The 18960-nt window shown below is 58.6% G+C and overlaps 3 protein-coding genes across 8 annotated transcripts in view; 1 reads left to right on the top strand and 2 right to left on the bottom strand.

Annotated features, from left to right (window-relative positions):
• The first annotated feature begins 922 nt into the window (after positions 1 to 922).
• Positions 923 to 6436, top strand: GAS2L1 (growth arrest specific 2 like 1). 3 transcript variants are annotated; one of them, XM_057746557.1, is made up of 6 exons: positions 923 to 1075; positions 1997 to 2657; positions 4041 to 4148; positions 4233 to 4329; positions 4411 to 4582; positions 5099 to 6436. In XM_057746557.1, exons 2-6 carry the CDS (start codon positions 2016 to 2018, stop codon positions 6132 to 6134), a joined length of 2055 nt encoding a protein of 684 aa, XP_057602540.1. In that variant the 5' UTR covers positions 923 to 1075; positions 1997 to 2015; the 3' UTR covers positions 6135 to 6436. The 3 variants fall into 3 exon arrangements, with proteins under 3 accessions (XP_057602540.1, XP_057602541.1, XP_057602539.1); XM_057746558.1 differs by lacking the exon at positions 4041 to 4148 and having other exon boundaries at positions 941 to 1075; XM_057746556.1 differs by having other exon boundaries at positions 941 to 1075; positions 4233 to 4582.
• On the bottom strand, positions 6430 to 9266 carry RASL10A (RAS like family 10 member A). Its single transcript, XM_057746559.1, has 3 exons — positions 8717 to 9266; positions 7535 to 7659; positions 6430 to 7227 (listed from the first exon to the last, which is right to left on the bottom strand). Exons 1-3 carry the CDS (start codon positions 8933 to 8935, stop codon positions 6960 to 6962), a joined length of 612 nt encoding a protein of 203 aa, XP_057602542.1. The 5' UTR covers positions 8936 to 9266; the 3' UTR covers positions 6430 to 6959.
• Positions 9267 to 17250: 7984 nt separating this feature from the next.
• AP1B1 (adaptor related protein complex 1 subunit beta 1) overlaps positions 17251 to 18960 on the bottom strand; it is a 49241-nt gene continuing 47531 nt past the window's right edge. For 3 of the 4 annotated variants that reach the window (XM_057744986.1, XM_057744983.1, XM_057744985.1), the window contains one exon: positions 17257 to 18341. In XM_057744986.1, coding sequence (XP_057600969.1) covers positions 18267 to 18341 — 75 coding nt within the window. In that variant the 3' untranslated portion in view covers positions 17257 to 18266. Of the gene's footprint in view, positions 18342 to 18960 lie in introns of all 4 variants that reach the window. The other variant, XM_057744982.1, reaches the window with a different exon arrangement.

Here is an 18960-nt window from a genome sequence, read left to right as displayed (position 1 = left end):
GGTGCTTTATTAAAGCTCTGAGCCTCAGCTGTTGGGTGGTGGCGCTTCCCCCAGCAGCCCCGCCTGGCCAGCAAGGCTGCTGCCCAGCCAGGCCTGGCTGCCCAGCCAGGCCTGGTGTCCCCGCCCAGCCGCAGCAGGGGGCAGGATTTCCCGCTGGTCCGGGCCAGGTCCCTCCTCTGAAGTTTGAAAAGAAACCAGCGGGGCTTAACCCTCCGGGGCCAGGCTGCCGCCTAGCCTCCTCTGGCCTCTATTCTGTGCCCCACCCCGACAGCCAGAGGTGGTCCAGGCCTGGCCCGCCCCCACCGCAGGGCAGGGGCCACAGTGTAGACATATGGGCCTCAGCCACCCATCTACACCTCCTCCAGCCTCAGTGTCCTCATCCGAGAAACGGGTTCCCCAAACCTCAGGGTTAACGAAGAGCATTAGATGAGGAGCCACTGGTTGAGTGGGGGTAAAACAGAGCCATCCTCCCCCTCCGCCTGGCCGGCACTGCCGGTAGGAAGCCCGACACCCAGGGCTGGACGGCCTAATTTATCTGACGTAAGAAGGTCCACTCTGACCGGAGGTGACTGCAGCTCCCAGGCCCCTATCGCTTCCTGAGTTCGTCTTGGGAACAGGCTGTGCGGCTCAGCCGGGGACGCCACTATCTGGGGAGGGGGTGCAACTAAAAACACGCGACCCCCTCCCCAGGAGACCAAGGGGGGTGGACGGGACCGTGGGGAACAGCCTGGCTGCGGAAGGGACGTCTGGGCGGGTCTCCTGAGGGCCCTGGTCCCGCCTCCGCTCAGGGTTGGGCAGGTCTCTGGCCCGCCCCTCATCTGGAGACTCCAGCTCCTCCCCATCCCGGGAAGAGCGGCTGAGCTCTTTAACAGCTTCCCCTTTAAGAGCACACGGCCCCGCCCACCCCCTCCGGGCCGGATCCGAATTCCAGGGAGGCGGGGCGGAGACGGCAGGCGCGGAGGACGCGGTGGTGGGACCGGGATCCGCTGTGGCTCGGGCGGCGCCTCCCTGCGGCGGCCCGGCCCGGCTCCGGCCCCGCCGGGGCGATGCTCCCCGAGGCCGCGGGATGAGCCAGGTGAGCGCGGGGCCCCCCAGCACCCCCTGCCCGGCCCGCACTGAAGGGGACCTGGCGGCGGCAGCCGTGGGCCTCTGTTCCCCAGGGCTGTGTGACCTTGGGCAGCCCCGCACCCTCTCTGGGCCGCAGCCCAGAGGACAGCCAGGGCTGGCGAAGGCCCTTCTGAGTCCCGGCTCACAGGCACCAGCCTGGGGCGCGAGGGAGGCTTCTTGGAGGAGGCGGGGCCTGGCCCGGGCCAGCCGGCTGCAGGATTGGCAACCCGCGCGGCCCAGCTCCACAGTCCACTGCTCTGCGACCTTGAACGAGCTTAGCGCCTCAGTTTCCTCATCTGTAAAATGGCGATAATATCACTGAGCGGTCAGCCCTGGCCACGGTTATTGCGATTACTTTACTACTGCTGCTGTTCTGTCGTTGCTGTGACACAGTCCTTAGAGAAAGGAGGCTGAGGGAGGACCTGGGATCTTTCCGGAGGAAGTGGGATCGGCGACACCAGGGCTGAGCAGTGGACCTCATCCCTCTCTGATGTCGGGACCAGGGTTCCTACCGTGAATCCAGGGCCGCGGGCAACATCTTTCTAAGGCTTCACCGATCACAGGGGGCAGTAAGGATAGGTGCTTCCCTGCCTGGGCGGGAGGACTCGGCCGAGCCCCTCAAACCCCCCCTCCGCCAAAGAACCGAGCAGCAAACACTTATGGACACTAAATCATTTATAAAAATCATCCCATTAGTTCCTATGAGGAAGGTACTATTATTGTATCCATTTCACAGATGGGAAAACGGAGGGGAGGTTTCTCACAGCCAGGGCTCAAACCCAGGCATTTGGCCTGAAACAACAGGCGGGTGGAGGCGGTCAGCGGCTTCGTCTGTACTGAGCACCCACTGAGTCCTCACAGTCATCCTGACCCGTATCCCTACCAACAGTGACTTGGCTGGCCCGGGCATGGCGGACCCCGCGGTGGGCATCGCGGGCTCGGCGGCCAAGAGCGTGCGGCCGTTCCGCTCGAGTGAGGCCTATGTGGAGGCCATGAAGGAGGACCTGGCCGAGTGGCTCAACGCCTTGTACGGCCTGGGTCTGCCCAGCGGTGGTGATGGCTTCCTGACGGGGCTGGCCACGGGCACCACCCTGTGCCAGCACGCCAACGCCGTCACTGAGGCCGCCCGAGCGATGGCCGCCGCCCGCCCGGCCCGCGGGGTGGCCTTCCAAGCACACAGCGTGGCGCCTGGCTCCTTCATGGCCCGAGACAACGTGGCCACCTTCATCGGCTGGTGCCGCGCAGAGCTGGGTGTGCCCGAAGTGCTCATGTTCGAGACCGAGGACCTGGTGCTGAGAAAGAACGAGAAAAGCGTGGTGCTGTGCCTGCTGGAGGTGGCGCGGCGCGGGGCCCGCCTCGGCCTGCTGGCCCCTCGCCTCGTGCAGTTCGAGCAGGAGATTGAGCGGGAGCTGCGCGCCGCGCCCCCTCCCCGCAACGCCCCCACTGCCGGGGAGGACGCCGCCGTTGCTGCCGAGCCCGCCACAGCCCCGGGGGCTCCGGCCCGCGGGCCCCGCATGACGCCCAGCGACCTGCGCAACCTCGACGAGCTGGTGAGTACCCGAGTGCGTGTGCCTGGCGGCCCGGCTTACTCTCGCTTTCCCCGGGGACCCGCAACCTCCCTGGGCCTATCCTCGTATCTGCAGCACGGCCTGCTCCGTGCAAAGGGTGCATATGTTGAGCACCAAGTGGATACCTGGCCCCAAGGAGCTAAGCAGGCCCGGAGGGGCAGAGGTGCCCGTTGAGGTCACAGGGCCCAGCACGGCCTGAGAGAAAACTCGGGCTCCACGCACCATCTCCCTGCTTCCTCTCTGTGCTGACCGTGCACCAGATAAGTGCTGGGTGTTCCTTCATCCTGGGGGCTGTGTGGTGTGAGCCCCTCCTGTATGCCCTCCCTGCACTCAGCTGCTGAACAGTGGCATTCACACCATCACTGAGCCCGAGGCTGAACAGGTGCCTGTGTTGTTTGGTTCTGGGCAAGGAGCCTGGCACACAGTATAGGCGCTCCATGAGTGTCTAGGGAAGCTCGCAGGGGCTCTGCAGGTCCCTCCTCCTCCCCAGGGCCCTGCGCATGTCACTCATCTGGGAAGCCAAGCCTGGAGTAGCTGGTGCTACTGGGAGCTGAAGTCCTGTCAGGAGCTGCAGAATGAGTTCTACCCTGAGCATAGGAGCTGGCAGACCATGACCCCAGCTCCCTCCTCCTCTTCCTGGGACCTAGGTGTCCCTGACACCCCCTCAGCCGGGCCAAGAGTTTCCTTCTTATCAGGAGGTTAGGACATGATGAGCCCGTCCTGGAGGCGGGTAGCCGGATGGCTGTGGGCACAGGCTGCCACCCCACCCCATCCTGGGCCAGGGTCACCCGAGGCTCCACCTGCTCATTTTCTCAGTGGCTCCACTGTGGGCGAGGAGGCGGGTGGGGCCGCCCACACAGCCAGCCTGGCAGCTCCGGGCAGGCCGGGGGAGCGCATGCGCAGATGTGTGCTGGCCCAGCGGGTGGCCTGGTGTGCATGTTGGTGTGGGTGTGTGCCCCACGTGTCTGTGGCACTCCCGCCTCCATGTGGTGTGGGTCCTCTGCACTCATGTCAAGTGACTGGCCTCCTCCCCAAACCTGGCCTCTCTCTGGGTCTCAACATTCATGTCTGTGACATGGGTGAGGGGGAGTGAGGACTCCTCCAGGGCTCAGGGACTTCAAGGATGTGCCTTGTTGGGGTCCCAGGCCCTGGCCCGACCAAAGTCCCTCCATCTTTTCCTGGTCAGCTCCCTGCCCTCTCGGTAGCCAGAGGGGAAAGAGAGTTGATGAAAGGCCAAGTCTGGGGCAACACAGTCCATGCCCCCACTCCCGAGAGGACTGACTTCCTTCTGGCCCTGGAGTTGCTGACATCAGGCCCTGGGAAGAGTGCCCTAACCCCTGACCCCCAGCCTCTCTCTGGCCTTAGGTGAGGGAGATCTTGGGGCGCTGCACCTGCCCAGACCAGTTTCCCATGATCAAAGTCTCGGAGGGGAAGTACCGCGTGGGAGACTCCAGCCTGCTCATCTTTGTGCGGGTGAGAGCGAGGGGCTACCGAGCAGACTGGCAGCCCGGGAGGTGGGGGGGTGGGCCGTGACCTGCCCACGCCGGGCTCCCGCAGGTGCTGAGGAGCCACGTGATGGTGCGCGTGGGCGGCGGCTGGGACACACTGGAGCACTACCTGGACAAGCACGACCCCTGCCGCTGCTCCTCCACAGGTCAGTGCCCACAGCGGGGGCGGGGCGGGCGTGCACCTGGGGCCCCGCCCCTCACGCCCTGCCCGTCCTCTCTCCCTGCAGCCCACCGCCCACCCCAGACGAGGGCCCGCACCTTCTCCCCGCAGCGGGTGTCGCCCGCCCCCAGCCCCCGCGCTGGTAGCCCAGCCCCGGGGGGTGAGCGCAGGGGCTCCCGCCCCGAGGTGACACCCATTAGCTTACGCAGCTCGAAGGAGGGGCCCGAGACCCTGCTCAGGTGAGAGGCAGGAGGACATGGGGTGAGGGGTCGTGGGGGCGGGGGCACCCACTCTGGTCTGGATGACTGTGCTCCAGTGACTCACACCCTGGGAAAAGTTCCCGTGGGTGGGGCTGGGCCTGGCTTCCCATCTCCGTGGCAACCCAACCACACGAACAACACAGCTGGGCGGGCCCTGGGGGCTGGGTGACGGCCAGTCCAACCCTGCTTCCCTCTGGCCTGCCCAGGAAACCGGAGGCCTGGGGAGGGGGAGCTTAGGGCCTTGCTGCTTCTGCTGCCTTGAGGTGGGGGGTGGGGGGGGCGGTGGCCCTGGCTGCAGGAAGCTGTGGCAGTCTCTCACTTCTCCCTGGAAGTCCCCAGGACGGACAGAAACCCTTGGCACCCCCGCCACCACGACAGGTGTCCTCCACCCCCCCCCCCAACCACGCAGCTGGTTATTTCTTTCTCTCCCTGCCCTTTCTGCTCGGCAGCCCCCTCCTCATTGCCCCATCTCTGTCTCTTGTGCCCCTGCCTCAGGGCCCGGGACCAGTTGCCCCCCCATCCCCGCTCCCGCCGCTACTCCGGGGACAGCGATTCCTCAGCCTCCTCAGCCCAGAGCGGTCCCCTTGGTGCCCGCAGTGAAGACTCAGGCACTGGCTCCCGGCGGGAGCGGCCCAGCCGGCGCGTGACCACAGGCACCCCAGCCTCCCCAAGACGGCCCCCCGCCCCACGCAGCCAGTCCCGAGACCGACTGGATCGGGGGCGGCCCCGTGGGGCCCCAGGAGGCAGGGGAGGCCAGCTGTTGGCCCCCAGCCCTGCCCGGCGGGCCCGGAGCCAGAGCCGTGAAGAGCAGGCTGTGTTGCTGGTGCGTCGGGACCGAGATGGGCAGCACTCGTGGGTGCCTCGGGGCAGGGGCAGTGGGGGCTCGGGCAGGAGCAGCCCCCAGACTCCCCGTGCCCACAGCCCTGCAGCGCCCCGGCCACCCCGGGTCCCCAGCCCCAGTCCAGAGTTGAGCACCACCCCGGCCAGTATCTTCCGCACCCCCCTACAGCTTGACCCAAAGCAGGAGCAGCAACTATTCCGGCGCCTGGAAGAGGAGTTCCTGGCCAACGCCCGAGCCCTTGAGGCTGCTGCTGTCGGGACCCCCGCTGGACCAGCCCCTGACCCGGTTCGGGCTCCAGACCCTCCAGCTCCTGACTCAGCCTACTGTTCCTCCAGCTCCTCCTCTTCATCCCTCAGTGTCCTTGGTAGCAAGTGTGGCCAACTCGGGGACTCTGGCAGGATGGCCAATGGGCTGCCCGGACCCCGAGGCCCAGCCCTGTCCAGCTCTTCCGATGAAGGCAGCCCCTGCCCTGGTGTAGGGGGCCCACCAGATGCACCTGGGAGCCACCTGGCCGGCCCAGAGCCCCTCAGGACCTGGGCGAGAGGCAGGATGGACACACAGCCAGACCGAAAACCCTCACGCATCCCCACACCGAGGGGCCCCCGCCACCCATCTGGACCCACGGAGTCTAGGGCCTGGCATGCCCTGCACTCGGGCAGCCCAAGGGCCGAGCCGGATTCCTGGATGTGATGGACCAGCCCAGCCCAGCTGACCCCAGCCCCCCATTCCTTCTCCTTTTCCTTTGTGGCCTTAACCCCCTCTGCATCAGGGAGCCCCCTTTGCCTCTTGGGGACCAGACCTCATGGGACCAGACCCCTTGGGACCACATGGCACAATGGGACCTCTGTTGTACATTCCGGTTGGGGGATGAGCATTGCTATTTAATTACTAATATTATTGAATGCCTTAGAGGAGCTGGGCCAGCCCATTAAGGACCCTTTCTGAGGTCCTGTGGCCCTGCAGAGCCTGACAGTAAAGTTTTGTTCCAGCTACCTGTGTCTGCTTCTCGAGTACTCAGCCTTGGGGCCATCACACACATTTGCGGGTCCTCATTACAGGCTGGGATTCTGGAGTTAATTGCTGGGGGGCAACGCCTCGCAGCTCTGACCTTTACGTTTCAGATTATCCTGCCCATCCCAGAAATGCCAGGTGCGCTTGAATTGTTTCCCCCTTTATTTCCTTCCGAGAGGTGCTACTTGACAGTTTGTCCAATGAAATTCCAAGAGCAGTCTGAGAGCTTCCAATCAGATTCATAGCCAAGTCCCTTCCATCCAATGGGATCGTGACCCAATGAGGTCCCAGAAAGGACTAACTTGTCTAAAGGAGCCTGGCTAGGTCCAATGAGATGCAAAGAGAAGCCTGTTGCCCAAGAGTGGGCGCGCTCCTCAGCCAATCAGGGAGGAGACTGTCTTCTCCAATCCGAGAGAAGTCGGGCAACCTCGCCCAATCCGGGTCCCCGGTTGTTCCAGTCAAATGGAGGACCCCTCCCCCCAGCGGTGGCGTAGTCCAATTAGATCACATGAGGCTGCAGCGCGCCGGATGCAGCGCCCCCTGCAGGCGCAGAGCCGGATGCGCAGGGCGTGTGCGCACCAGAGCGCAGCGCAGCAGCTCGCGGAAGAGACGCAGCACGTGCCAGTTGTACTTGGCTGAGCACTCGAGGTATCCGCAGCGCCAGCCCCTGCGCACCAGGGCAGCCAGTGCGCGCCGAGGCCCGAACCGCAGCCGCTGCCGGTCCCGTTTGTTGCCCACAACAAGGATGGGCGCCTCGGGTGCGCCTGCCGGCCTGGGGGCCGAATGGGAATGAGGGACGCGGTGCCAGGGACCCCATGGCTGGAGAATCCCCCCTCCCCCCGGTGGGTATATACACTCAGGAGCATCCCTTCCCAAGGCCAGAGACCCCCAGCAAACCACAACCACAAAGACACAAAGACTCAGGCCCAAAGACCGAACAGGACTAGAAGCCAGGCCCAGAAGGCCTAAGACCAGGCCTGGGACGGCGGAAGAAACCATCCACTCACCTCCGGAAAAGGCCCGGCCAGACTCGCAAACACTCCCCTCTGCCCCGCACGCAGCTCGGGCCACGCACCCACCTGGTCTCTGCTATGCGCTGCCGCAGCGCCTTCACGTAGTCGAAGCTGTCCGGGCTGCAGATGTCATAGACGAGCACGAAGGCGTCCGTGTCCTGCAAGCTCCAGTCTTTAGGGTCCGGCCACTCCTGGGGGCGGGAGGCCAGAGTTTGCCCCCTCCCCACTCTCTCACGCCTAGGCCTTCTGCAGGGGCCGTGACGCTAAACCCGCAGTTCATGCTCAGGCCTTGGCCATCCCCATCCTGGTTTGTGTGTCCTCACCCCCAAGCTCCCTGGGCCCTACTGTCCTCATGGCCGCTGAGGTATGAATCTTAAAACCGTGCCTGAAGCCGGTCAGCCTCACCCCTCCTCCACTCTGGGTCTCCTCTCTGCTCACTCTTCCTCCCACTCCTTCAGTTTCCCACAGTTCAACTCGGGGCAGGCTCCGCCCCTCCTCAGACGCCCTCGCTGGTAGTTACTGCCTCCACGCCTAATTTCCGAAGCCCTAGGCCCCGTGTTCCCCGAGCCCACAGAGACCACTGATTAGCGGCAGCTGTGCACATTTAGGCCTCGGTCTAAGCACATGCTGCCCTTTCCACCTGGAATGCTTCCACCTCTTCTCTTAATCAAAATTTCACTCATCCCTCCAGCTTTAGCCCAAATGCCACCCTCTCCAGGAAGCCCTGCTTAATCCTGCCTGCTCTTTCCTGTTCATCTCTTGAAGGCATCAGCTCCAAGGATTCAGAGTCTGTCCTGGACTTTGCAAGATTACTAGACGAGTCTTTGCTGCAGGTCACAGGAATAAGGGAGCAGAGAATGATCCCCCTAGAAAGTACACCCCTGTGTCTGGCCTCAACCTCTCCCACTGCGGCTCTGCTTAAGTCCCCAGACATGCAACGCTCACCCTCAGGGAGGCAGGACCATGCTCCCCTACGCACGGATTCCCACCCACCAGCGGAGGCAGGCAGAAAGAGAAGCACTTAAGCGAGAAAAAGCCATTTAGCAAAATCGCCGGGTCTCGGGCCTGATTTGGGGCAACTTCAGGCCGGCAGAAGGGGTGAGATACACAAACGCCAGGACACACATTCATCCTTCAGTCCATGAACACAGTCGGGCGCCCCTGGGCCGTCCACGCGGAGACGCACGTGCGTACCAAGCACCCACACATATGCTGTCACAGGCCCCTGCCCACCCCTCGAGGTGCTACCTCTAGCCCCGCGGGGCTCTGACCGGGGCCAGCACCATCGCCGTCGCGGATGCTCAGGTCGTAGACGGCGCCGTCGAGCAGCACGGCGGGCCGGTAGAGGCGCGGCCCGTCCGTGGGCCGGTGGCGCTCGGGGTAGTCACCGAACAGGAACTGGCGGATGATGGCCGTCTTGCCCACACCCGGGGCGCCCAGCACCGCCACCCGCAGGCTGCCCCCCATGGCCCGCGCGTCCTGCCGCGCCCCGCGCTGGAAAGCCTCATGGGCCCGCGCCGCTCCGCGCGCCTCGCGCGCCCCGCCCCGTGCGCCCCGGCCCCGCCGTGCTCCTCATCGCCCCTCGGAGCACCCGGGGCCCGGAGGGGCCGGGCCGGAGGACGGAGCTGGAGGTGGGAGGGCAGACAGACAGCCGAGCAGGCGGACGGCGGACGCACGAGCAGCTCCGGCGGGTGCCACGCTCCGAAGAGAACAGACCGAGCGCGCCGCGCGCAGACACGGCCTCCGCCCCGCAGAGCGACTGGAGGCGCCGCCGGCAGCGCGGGGCACCGAGGTCGGACCTCGTCGCCGCTCGGGTCCCGCGGAGGAGAGGGGCACTGGGGGCAGCGCTGCCTCTCGGCGCCTCCGTCCCTCCGTCCTTCTCTCGCTCCGGCGCCCGGAGTCGCCGCCCCAGCCGGCGGCGCGAGCGAGCGAGCGGAGCCTCCCGGAGGCGGCGATGAGGTAACCGGCTGCCCGCCCGCCCCTCCCACCTTCCCCCGACCCGCCCGGGACGCCCCTCCCGGGAAGGGTCGCGAGAAGGTGACTGGGACTCAGGGAACCCGGGGAGGGACCCAGCCCCCTCTGCGTTCCGCGCTCCTGTCGCCCGCTCCAAAATAGAAGTCCCTTCCCGCCCACCTCCGCGTCCACGCCTCCAAACACCGCTCCCCCAAGCTGGCTCCTCACAAACCCGGCCCGCTGGAGTCAGGCCGCCCGGGTCGGATCCGGCCCAGCTGTGTGACCTTGGGCGAGTCGCCGCACTGCGCCGGCTCTGCTCTGCGTCGTCAAAGGCAGACAGTGTTTCTTGAGAACCTACTACGTGCCAGGCCCTATACTAAGCTACATGATGCTTGAAGCCTCAACCTGGTGTCTCTGAGAGAGGCAAGAAAACTGAGGCAGGAGAGGGGGCTCTCCAAGGTTGGGGGGCAGTGGGTGGCCCCTGACCCGCCGCCTTGTGGTCTCCTCTGAGGTGGTGTCCTCTGAGGAGTGCTCCCACCTCCCTCCTGCCCACAGAAGTAAACGGCCAGCAGGAAACAACATATCAAATGGCATCATGGAGGGGGTACGTGACAGAGGGTGCTGAACCCAATACGCAGCATGTCAAAGCAGCCCAGCCCCAAATCCCTGTCCCAACAAGGCTCAGATCCAGAAATTGGTGGACACCACCTTCATCATGGCTAAGGCCAAGTTTTATGCCTGTCTCCACCTGTAGCTTCCCTCAAACTCTGCAGCCTCCACGTCAGATTCCCAGAGCCCAAATCCCCCTTCCCTGGAGCTGGCAGGAAGCTTCTCCCCCATCAGGGCTTGGGAGGTCTGGGTTTACCAGCCCCATCCTCTGCCTCTGCTTGCCTACCCCGTACAGTGGGGGCTCCCACATCTCTGACCATTTCTGATGACCAAGTACTGGGTGAAAGCACTGACATCTGTTTCTGCACTGACCAAGGGTTTCACATCCCCAATCTTGGGACTTCCCTGGCAGTCCAGTGGTTAAGACTCTGTGCTCCCAATGCAGGGGGCACAGGCTTGAACCCTGGTCATGGAACTAAGATCCCCCATGCCGCACAGCGGGGCCAGGAAAAAAGAAAAACAAACAAAACAAACAAAATCCCTAATCTTACTGCTTGCCAAGATGCTGAATTAGATTTTAAAGAGAAAAAAGTTCTGCCTTAAGAGAGAATATTCTAGGCCACATGGGATGCAGGAATTATAAGAGCACAGACAACATGCCCACCCCAGCCTGGGGGAAGTGAGGAAGGGGGTTCACCCTCCAGGGAGCAGGTGATGGTACCTGGATCAGGGACCTGGGTCTGCTTTCACTCTTTTTCTCAGCCACTAGGGAGCTCAGAGGCAAGAGTTGTGGCTACATCTGGCAGGTGTTCCAGGACTTCAGGCCCAGTGAGTGGGGACTCCTGGCATTATTTTACTTTCCTGTGATTTTTCCCTTCACCTGATTTCCCCTCTGACTTCTTAACGTTTCAGCCTTCTGAGTTTTGTGAGCTGCCTCAATTCCTTTGGGGAACAAAGCTGGGAGTAAATAAACTAGGCGGCTCCTTCCCCGTTGGCACTCAGCAGGGTGTGCGACTGACATCATGATGGTCTTCCTTGGGGCACTCGGTGGGACCCACCCCTGCCTGGAGCACTCTCCCACCCACACATGGGAGCCAGCTCCAGGTGTCCTTCCTCTGGAAACCTTCCTCGCTTCACTTTCTGACAAAGTGCCCTCTTCTTGGGCAGAGCTTCTTTGGGAACCACAAATAGGGCTGTGTGTGAGGCATCTCTGGGCCCTGTGCGTGGTTTCTGGAATGATGGGAGACACTCTGGACAGAGTATGTCCAAAAGCTCCCACAGAGTCGTGCACACTCCACAGGAGTGACACGTTCCTGAGGGAACTCTCCCATCAGCATCACTAGCAGCCGTTCCCATTTATCAAGGACCTGTGAGGAATTCCCTAGCGGTCCAGTGATTAGGACTATGAGTTTCCACTGCAGGGAGCATGGGTTTTATCCTTGGTCGAGGAACTAAGATCCCACAAGCTGCATGGCATGGAAGGAAAAAAAAGTACCTTTGATGTGCCAAGCCCTGACCATAGCTGTGTGCTCACTGAGGCACAAAGGGATGCGATGATTTGCCTGAAATGGTCTAGCAGGATTGTGGCAGCACAGGGACCGGAACCCAGGACCTTAGGCCACTGAAGCTGACTTTCTGAGAAGCCCAACTTCATCAGAGCCTAGATGCCAGAAGGGCTGCAGGAGAAGGTCAGCTGGAGCCTGCGGCCCTATAGGGAGGGACTCTGAGGAAGCCCCTGTCACTGTGGGAGCTGAGCTGAGCTAAGACAGGAGTGGGCAGCTCAGGGCCAGGTTTCCCAAAGACTAGCAAGCCAGAGAACGCGGGCTGCCTGTCAGCCACTGTCTGACCTTTGCCCAAAAGGCTTCTTCCCACCCGGCCTGATTCGAGCCCTTTCCTGGGGTTGAGCTCCGTGGACTGTGTCCAGATCCCAGGGGTATTTGCTCTGGACTCCTCTGGCCCAGCCATCTGGGTCAGTCCACTGACCATTAATCATAGTCTGTCCTGCCTATTAATCACTTGTCCCATCTTAACCCACTTCCCTGAGTCCTGATGGGAGAAACCCTTACCACTTGGATGCTTCACGCACGGTGTGTCCTTGGTGGCCATCATAAGGCTGCCCATTGGTTGTAGCCAGTCAGCCCTCTGAACATCATCGGGTTTTATAACCATCAGGACACAAGGAGGCAGCACAGGGCAGGGCTTCCAGGCCTCTGGAGTGAGAGCTAGGGTATGAAACCTCCTCCCTGGAGGTGTGTCATCTGTACAAGTTATTTAAACTCTCTGAAACTCAGTTTCTTTCTCTAAAGGGGATAATAATGGTCTTGACTTCATATAGTTGTTGTGGGATGAAATGAGATGATACAGGGACTTCCCTGGTGGTCCACTAGTTAAGAATTAAGAATCTGCCTTCCAATGCAGGGGATGCCGGTTCGATCCCTGCAACCGCAACTAAGTGTGTGCGCTCCAGAGCCCGAGCGGCGCAACTGCTGAGCCCGTGTGCCGAAAGACATGATGCAAATAAATAAATATATTTTAAAAAAAGAAAGAAAGAAATGAGATGATACAAAGAGGAAAACAAGACAATTTAGTAAGGCAGGTGGGGGGACTAAGTTTGTACATATAAAATAATTTCATTTTATATGCAAATAGCCCCTAGTTTACAAACTATAATGGTGGCATACGTGTGTACACACAGGTAAGTATGCAGAGATATTTCCTAGTTCTGTCTTCTGAAAGGGCCTAGAAGTGCCACCCCAAGAGCAACAAACACACCCAGCACCCAGATCTTGGCTTCTAATTCTGTTCTCCAGGCTCCCCGGAGAAATGGCTGATGCTAGGGTTGGAGCAGGACAAATAAAAGATGAGCCTGGAGCATCTCATAATATCAGAAAGTAAGGAAGTGCTCAAAAGAAACCAAAGGATGGGGGCATGTCAAAAGGACACAGAGCCTACTTGAAAGAGCTCCCAATGGCCAAAGCCTAAAACATTTAAGCAACAAAATAAATAATGCACTTTCGGATTAAATCCAAATTATAAAATAAATACGAGTCCAAACTGACATAAAATGATTGAATTAATACCTAAATGCAGGAGAAGAAGCACATTTTCCTTACAGAAGAATTCCAAATATTTTAATGTAGCTGCTTCCTGCCTCCACGCTCTTTCCCAAGTGTAGGCTGCACTTCGTGACTTGCTTCTGAAGAACAGAGTGTGGAAAGGGGAGAAAGTAACTTCACAGTGGAGCCCACTGGAAACACTACCTCAGCCAAGTGATCCAGGCTGATGTGACAGCGTGAGTCAAGTGACAGCGGGGACCCCTGATACAATGTGACGAGAAGGGTGCCTCCCTGGTCTCCTTCCTAAAAACCTATAACCCCAGTCTAACTGTGAGAAAGACATCAGACAGACCCACATTGAGGGACAGTCTACAGAATACCTGACTGGCACTCCTCAGAATGGTTAAGGTCACGACAAAGAAAAGTCTGCAAACTGTCACAGACCCATGGAGACTCGGGAAATGTGACAAACACATGGACCATGGGATCTGGGAACAGAATGAGGACATGAATGGGAAAACTAGTGAAATCTGAAGAAAGTCTGGAGTTTAGTTTTAAAATTATATGTTATATAATTTGTTGTTTATTTTATATTATAGATATATGTTATATATTATTCTTGTGTATTATATATTAAATACATTTTACATCATAAACATATATATAGAAGAGAATGGAAAAGATCCCATTTATAAAAGGAACTAAAAAATAGAAAATACTTATGAATCTATGTAAGAATAAATGTGCATGCAAGAACTTTTTTTTTTTTTTGGCATGCACGCCACACAGCTTGCAAGATCTTAGCTACCCAACCAGGGATTGAACCCAGGCCCTGGCAGTGAAAGCGCTGAGTCCTAACCACTGAACCAGCAGGGAACTCCCCCTGCAATAACTTTTAAATGAAGAAAACTTAAAAGGTTATGGAGACATAGAAGAAAGCATGAACCAATGGAAAGGCATCTACTCCTATATTCATATATAAAGATTACTATTATTATTCACATCATTATGAGGCTTGTCAATTCTCCACAAGTTAATATAAACATTTGGTGCGATCCAAATAAAAATAATACCATCACTAAAAATACTTAGTTCTAAAGTTCAAATGAGGCCAAAAGGGTGAATAAGAGGGTACTATAAATTATGAAAATAGAGAGGTACAATACCTTTTAAAAACCTCAATGGTGGGGAGTTCCCTGGTTGCCTAGTGGTTAGGATTCTGGGCTTTCACTGCCGTGGCCTGGGTTCAACCTCTGGTTGGGGAAGATCCCGCAAGCCACACTGTGCGGCCACAAACAAAACCAAACAAAAACAAAAATGAATGCAATGGCCAATGAAGAGACAAATTCTCTGGTACGGAACAGAGTCCAGAAAATCACTCATAGATATGTGGAAATTTAGTATACGATACAAATGACATTTCAGATCTGTGGGAAAAGATGAATTATTCAGCAAATGGTGTGGAAACAACTAGGTAACCATCTGGGAAAAGAGAAAGTTGGATCCCTACCTCGTTCCTAACTTAAAGCCCAGATGGAACAGGTTCAAAATGCAAAAACTAAGATGAGACAAGTGTTGGAAAGGAAGAAGAGATTAAAAGAAGACAACGCCCAACACAAATTCAGCATGAAAAGTAAAAGTCACAGAATGGGGAGAAATAATGACAAATTGAGAAGAAAAAGACAAATAACCATATCAAAAAGGGGCAAAAATATGAAAACAGCTCACAGGAAAGGACATACAAATGGCTCGAACACACACAAACGGAGGCATGTTGAAAACACAGTGAGATACAACTTTTCACCCGTCACTTAAACACACAGCGATATGCTGAGTGTGTGAGGGTGTGTGTGTGTGTGTGGGGGGAGGACAGGCATCTTGTTCCTGGTTGGTGGGGGTGTAAACTAGATAATTTTCAGCAGTAGCTATCACAATGACGAACACACCTACCTTCGACCCAGCAATTTCCATCTGAGGAATTTACCAACATGAAAGTGAATGTTCTTTGCAGTATCACTTGCACTAACACCACCAAAGACACTATTCAGAAGACATCACGGCGAGGACTGGTTCATCACGGTGCTTCCATTCAATGGAAAACCACAGGGCTGTTACAAGAGGGCATGAGGCTGCTCTCTATAATGGACTAATAATAGAAAAGTCTGCAAGATACAAGCACCGTGCGGATCGGGGTGTATTCCATGCTACCCTTTTGTACATAAAAAGAGGGAAAATACTATTAGACGTCACTGAGTCTCTTTGGAAGGTAACATGGGTCCCTTTAGGGAGAGGAATGAGAAGGAAGATTATTTCACTTCTATCGCCTTCTGGATTTTGAACCATGTGAATACATTACCTTTTCAAAACAAGAACTGAAGTTTAAAATGTGAAATGCTGATACCCTCTGGTCCAGCAATTCTGGGGCTAGAACCTACAGCTGCATTTGTGTCTGTGAGCAAGGATGTCCGTAGGAAGATATTCCCTGCACCTCTGCTTGGACTTGCAGAAGATGGAAACAGCCAAAATGTCCGCTTGCAGACACCAGCCCAACTGCACAAGAAATTCCAAGGTGGCTCTATTTGTACTGCTAGGTAAATAAAGCAAAGTGCTGGTAGTGTCTAGGGTGTGCTGCTATTTATTTAGTAAATACCTCCCTGGATTTGCTTTACACAGGCACAGAATTATTCCTGGAAGAAAACCAACATGTAGCAATGAACTTTGCCTCTAGGGAGGAAAATAACTGAGGAAGTGTGGAAGGGAGAATTTTATCCTTTGTGTGAGTGATCTCACCATGGTCCAGAATCACTCCATAAAACAAAACAAACCACTAGTTGAAGGTAAAAAAATGTACAATGAGGTCACGCCACAGGCCTCAGCAGGGTGTCTGGCACACAGGGACCCCATCAGGCCCCTGGGTGTTTGTTGGACCCTCCTGAATAACTGGTTGCTGTGTTGAATTCCTCGACTGGCTGGGAAGGCTCAGGACCCTGGGGAATCTTCTGCACCATGCCAAGGCCCCCAAGAAGCATCAGGCGCTGAGAACAGGAAGGCCTGAGCACACGGGGACCAGGGAGAGCACATGTGGGGGGAGGAGACACATGATGGGAGTCACTGGGGTGAGGGAGGGACACGGAATCTGGAGAAGGGGAAAAATCATGGGACGTTCCCTCCCAAAACCGCCTGAGGCCCGAGCACATGAACCCAAGGTGTCTGATGATGGTCCCAGGGCCTCTGTCTGGCCGGGCCAGCCTTTCTTATCAGCACTTCCCCCTCACCTTAGGGGCTTGGTTCTAGGCCTCATCATTGCCCCACTGGGAACATCAGTGCGTTCTCAAGGTCAGGTGGGAGCCGGGCCTCAGCAGGTCAGGGAGGCGGGCCTCAGCAGGTCAGGGAGGCAGGCAACTGGGCAGGCTGGGTGAGTCCACAGACGGAGGGGACTCGAGCTGCACTTGTGCAGGGCCTTCTGAGCCGGGGACTTTCAGGTGAGGTGATAACTGGGGTTGTGCAGTCAAGGGCCTTGGTTGGTTCTAGACTCTGGGGTCCCAGGGCAGTATGGTAACACCCCAGGGGTCGGAGGTGGGGCAGTGGAGAGCGAGGCACCCCTGCCAATGCCCTTCTTCCAGCCCCAGCAGCTGGGACAGCAGTGTGTCCGACGTGGACAGGGTGCAGGAAGTGCACCCACCAGCCACGAGGCACTGAGAACCCACTGGCAGCTCTGCCCCCAGAGCCCTGCCCAGGGTCCCCCCACCCCGGCTCCCCCACCAGGAGCCAGGCCAGTGCCAAGACTGGGGCCACATGAGGTGTTCCTGGTAGTGGCTGGGGCAGCCTCTGCAAATGCAGGGTGGGGAACAGCCTGCCTAGACAGGCCTGGTGCCAGGCCTCCCTGCTGCTCCCAGGAGCTGAGGAAGACCAAAACGGACTCGGCCCTCCCAGGATCTAAAGGCAAGACAGTGTGGGCTGGGTAGAGTTGGGGTCAAGGGTAGGAGAGGTGCTGGGAGACTGGCATGTCTCAGCAGACAGTTTCCAAGGACAGGAGAGGGAAAGGTGCTGTCAACAGGGCCAGGGAAGGGCTGACACAGCTCAAGCCCTTGATCCTGGACCCCAAGGGACCCAGGACCCTGCCCAGAAGAGCCTCAGGACCTGACACACTGGCCAGGGACACACTTGATGACATCATTTTTATTCACTCTTTTTTGAAAATATGAGTAAACATACAATATATAGTCTCTATTTATATATATTAGACATCGTTACTGCAGGGCTCAAGAAAACCATCCTCAACCACTTGGAGGCAGTTTTTAATTCTGACATTTGGTGGAAGGGGAAAAAAGGGCCTGTGATTGCCAAAAGCGGAATCTTTCTTTATTATTAAACAGCAGTAACAGGAAAACCTAATGCTCTGTCAGACACAACTGAAACCTGGGAGGCAGGAGGAGGGCAGCAGATGCTAAGGAGAAACCCCAGACAGGAAGCACCCTGCTCGCCCACGTGCCCCATCCCTCAGCCCTGTCTCCGCTCCAGGAGCCCTGGGCACACAGAGGAATGTATCACAGGCAGTGACTGTCCTCACAGGTAAGAGGGGGAGCGGGTGTGCGCGTCTGCCCGGGGAGCAGGAGCCCGGGAGGAGCTCTGGGAGCTTTCGCCTGGGCTTCCCTGAGTGGCTCAGCGCTCAGGAGGGTGGGGTGCAGGCCTGGAAGCCCCATGCCCTAAAAGAGCAGCTCTCCTGGTATCCAGGGGACCCTTTACACACTCCAGAACACCTGCCAGGGCCCATCCAGGGAGCGCGGTGGTGGGAAGGGCCTCTCACACCACCCCAAGGGAGACTGGGGCAGGGGACTTCCCAGGTTGGGAGCCTGAGGAGCAAACTGCATGCTCGCCCTCTGGCGCCGAGAAAAGCAAAAAAAAAAAAAAAACCCCGGGTCTCCCTGTCCAGCTCCTGTGCCGCTCTGGCTCCTTTGGTACCCTCCTCCCCTGACCCTAAACGTCAGCAGCGATGGAGGGGGGGGTCTCGAGCACAGGAGCACCCTGAGAACCCAGGAGGGCCCTGTAGTCAGGACCAGGGAAGCCCATGGGTGCTAGGAGCCTTGCCCGGCCCCTCCCGGGAGAAGGAGGTGCTACCACCTCCCAGGGGCCTCCTCGACGGGGCTGGCGGAAGGGTGGGGTGGATGCTGGATGGGGCCTCAGTTCTTGAGGATGGTCTCGTAGGCCTGGTACACGTGCTGGGACACCTCTGGCGCTCTGCACTTCAGGGACAGCTGCAGGGAGAGAGGGGTCGGGGAACAGGGAGTGCTCGCTCCCAGGGCTCCTCTCCAGGGCCGGGAAGGAAGAGAAAGAGGGAACCAGATGGGAGCGGGTGGCGGCAGCGGCTGGGGCAGCTGTGTGGTGCAGGGGAGGGGCGGCCGCCACAGCCAGCCGGGTGGGGACCAAATATACTTGCAGCCCACACGCCTGCTGTCCGCCCGCCACCGGGGCCCGCTGCAGCATGAATCACAAGCCCGAGGCTGTCAGGCGGTGCCGGCCCCACCCTGTAGGGCCCCCCACAGCCCATGGAGGGCAGAGATCCCTGAGGAGGCTTAGGGGCCAGGAGGGAGGTCACGGGGGCGCTGGGGGGTCTTTCTGGTTCCTGCACAGGAAGCTGGTACAGCAGACTTGGCTCGGCTCTAACTGCGGGAAGAGCCTGCGGAGCCCCAGCAGTGGAGACGAGTGTGGCCGCCCCTCCTGACAACAGCAGTGCTCCCAAGGGGGCTGTCGGGAAGGGGGAGGGGCACGCGGCGCTCCGGAAGTCAGGGCCCCATCTCCTCTAACGGGCTCTGTGCACACTGCCTGTGGCAAATGGGGCCACCAGGCTGGGGAGCAGGGGGTGTCGGCAGGGGC

This window comes from Hippopotamus amphibius, chromosome 8 (assembly GCF_030028045.1).
Source record: "Hippopotamus amphibius kiboko isolate mHipAmp2 chromosome 8, mHipAmp2.hap2, whole genome shotgun sequence".
In the NCBI taxonomy this organism is placed as follows: domain Eukaryota; kingdom Metazoa; phylum Chordata; class Mammalia; order Artiodactyla; family Hippopotamidae; genus Hippopotamus; species Hippopotamus amphibius.
This window is presented reverse-complemented; position numbering and strand designations above follow the sequence as displayed.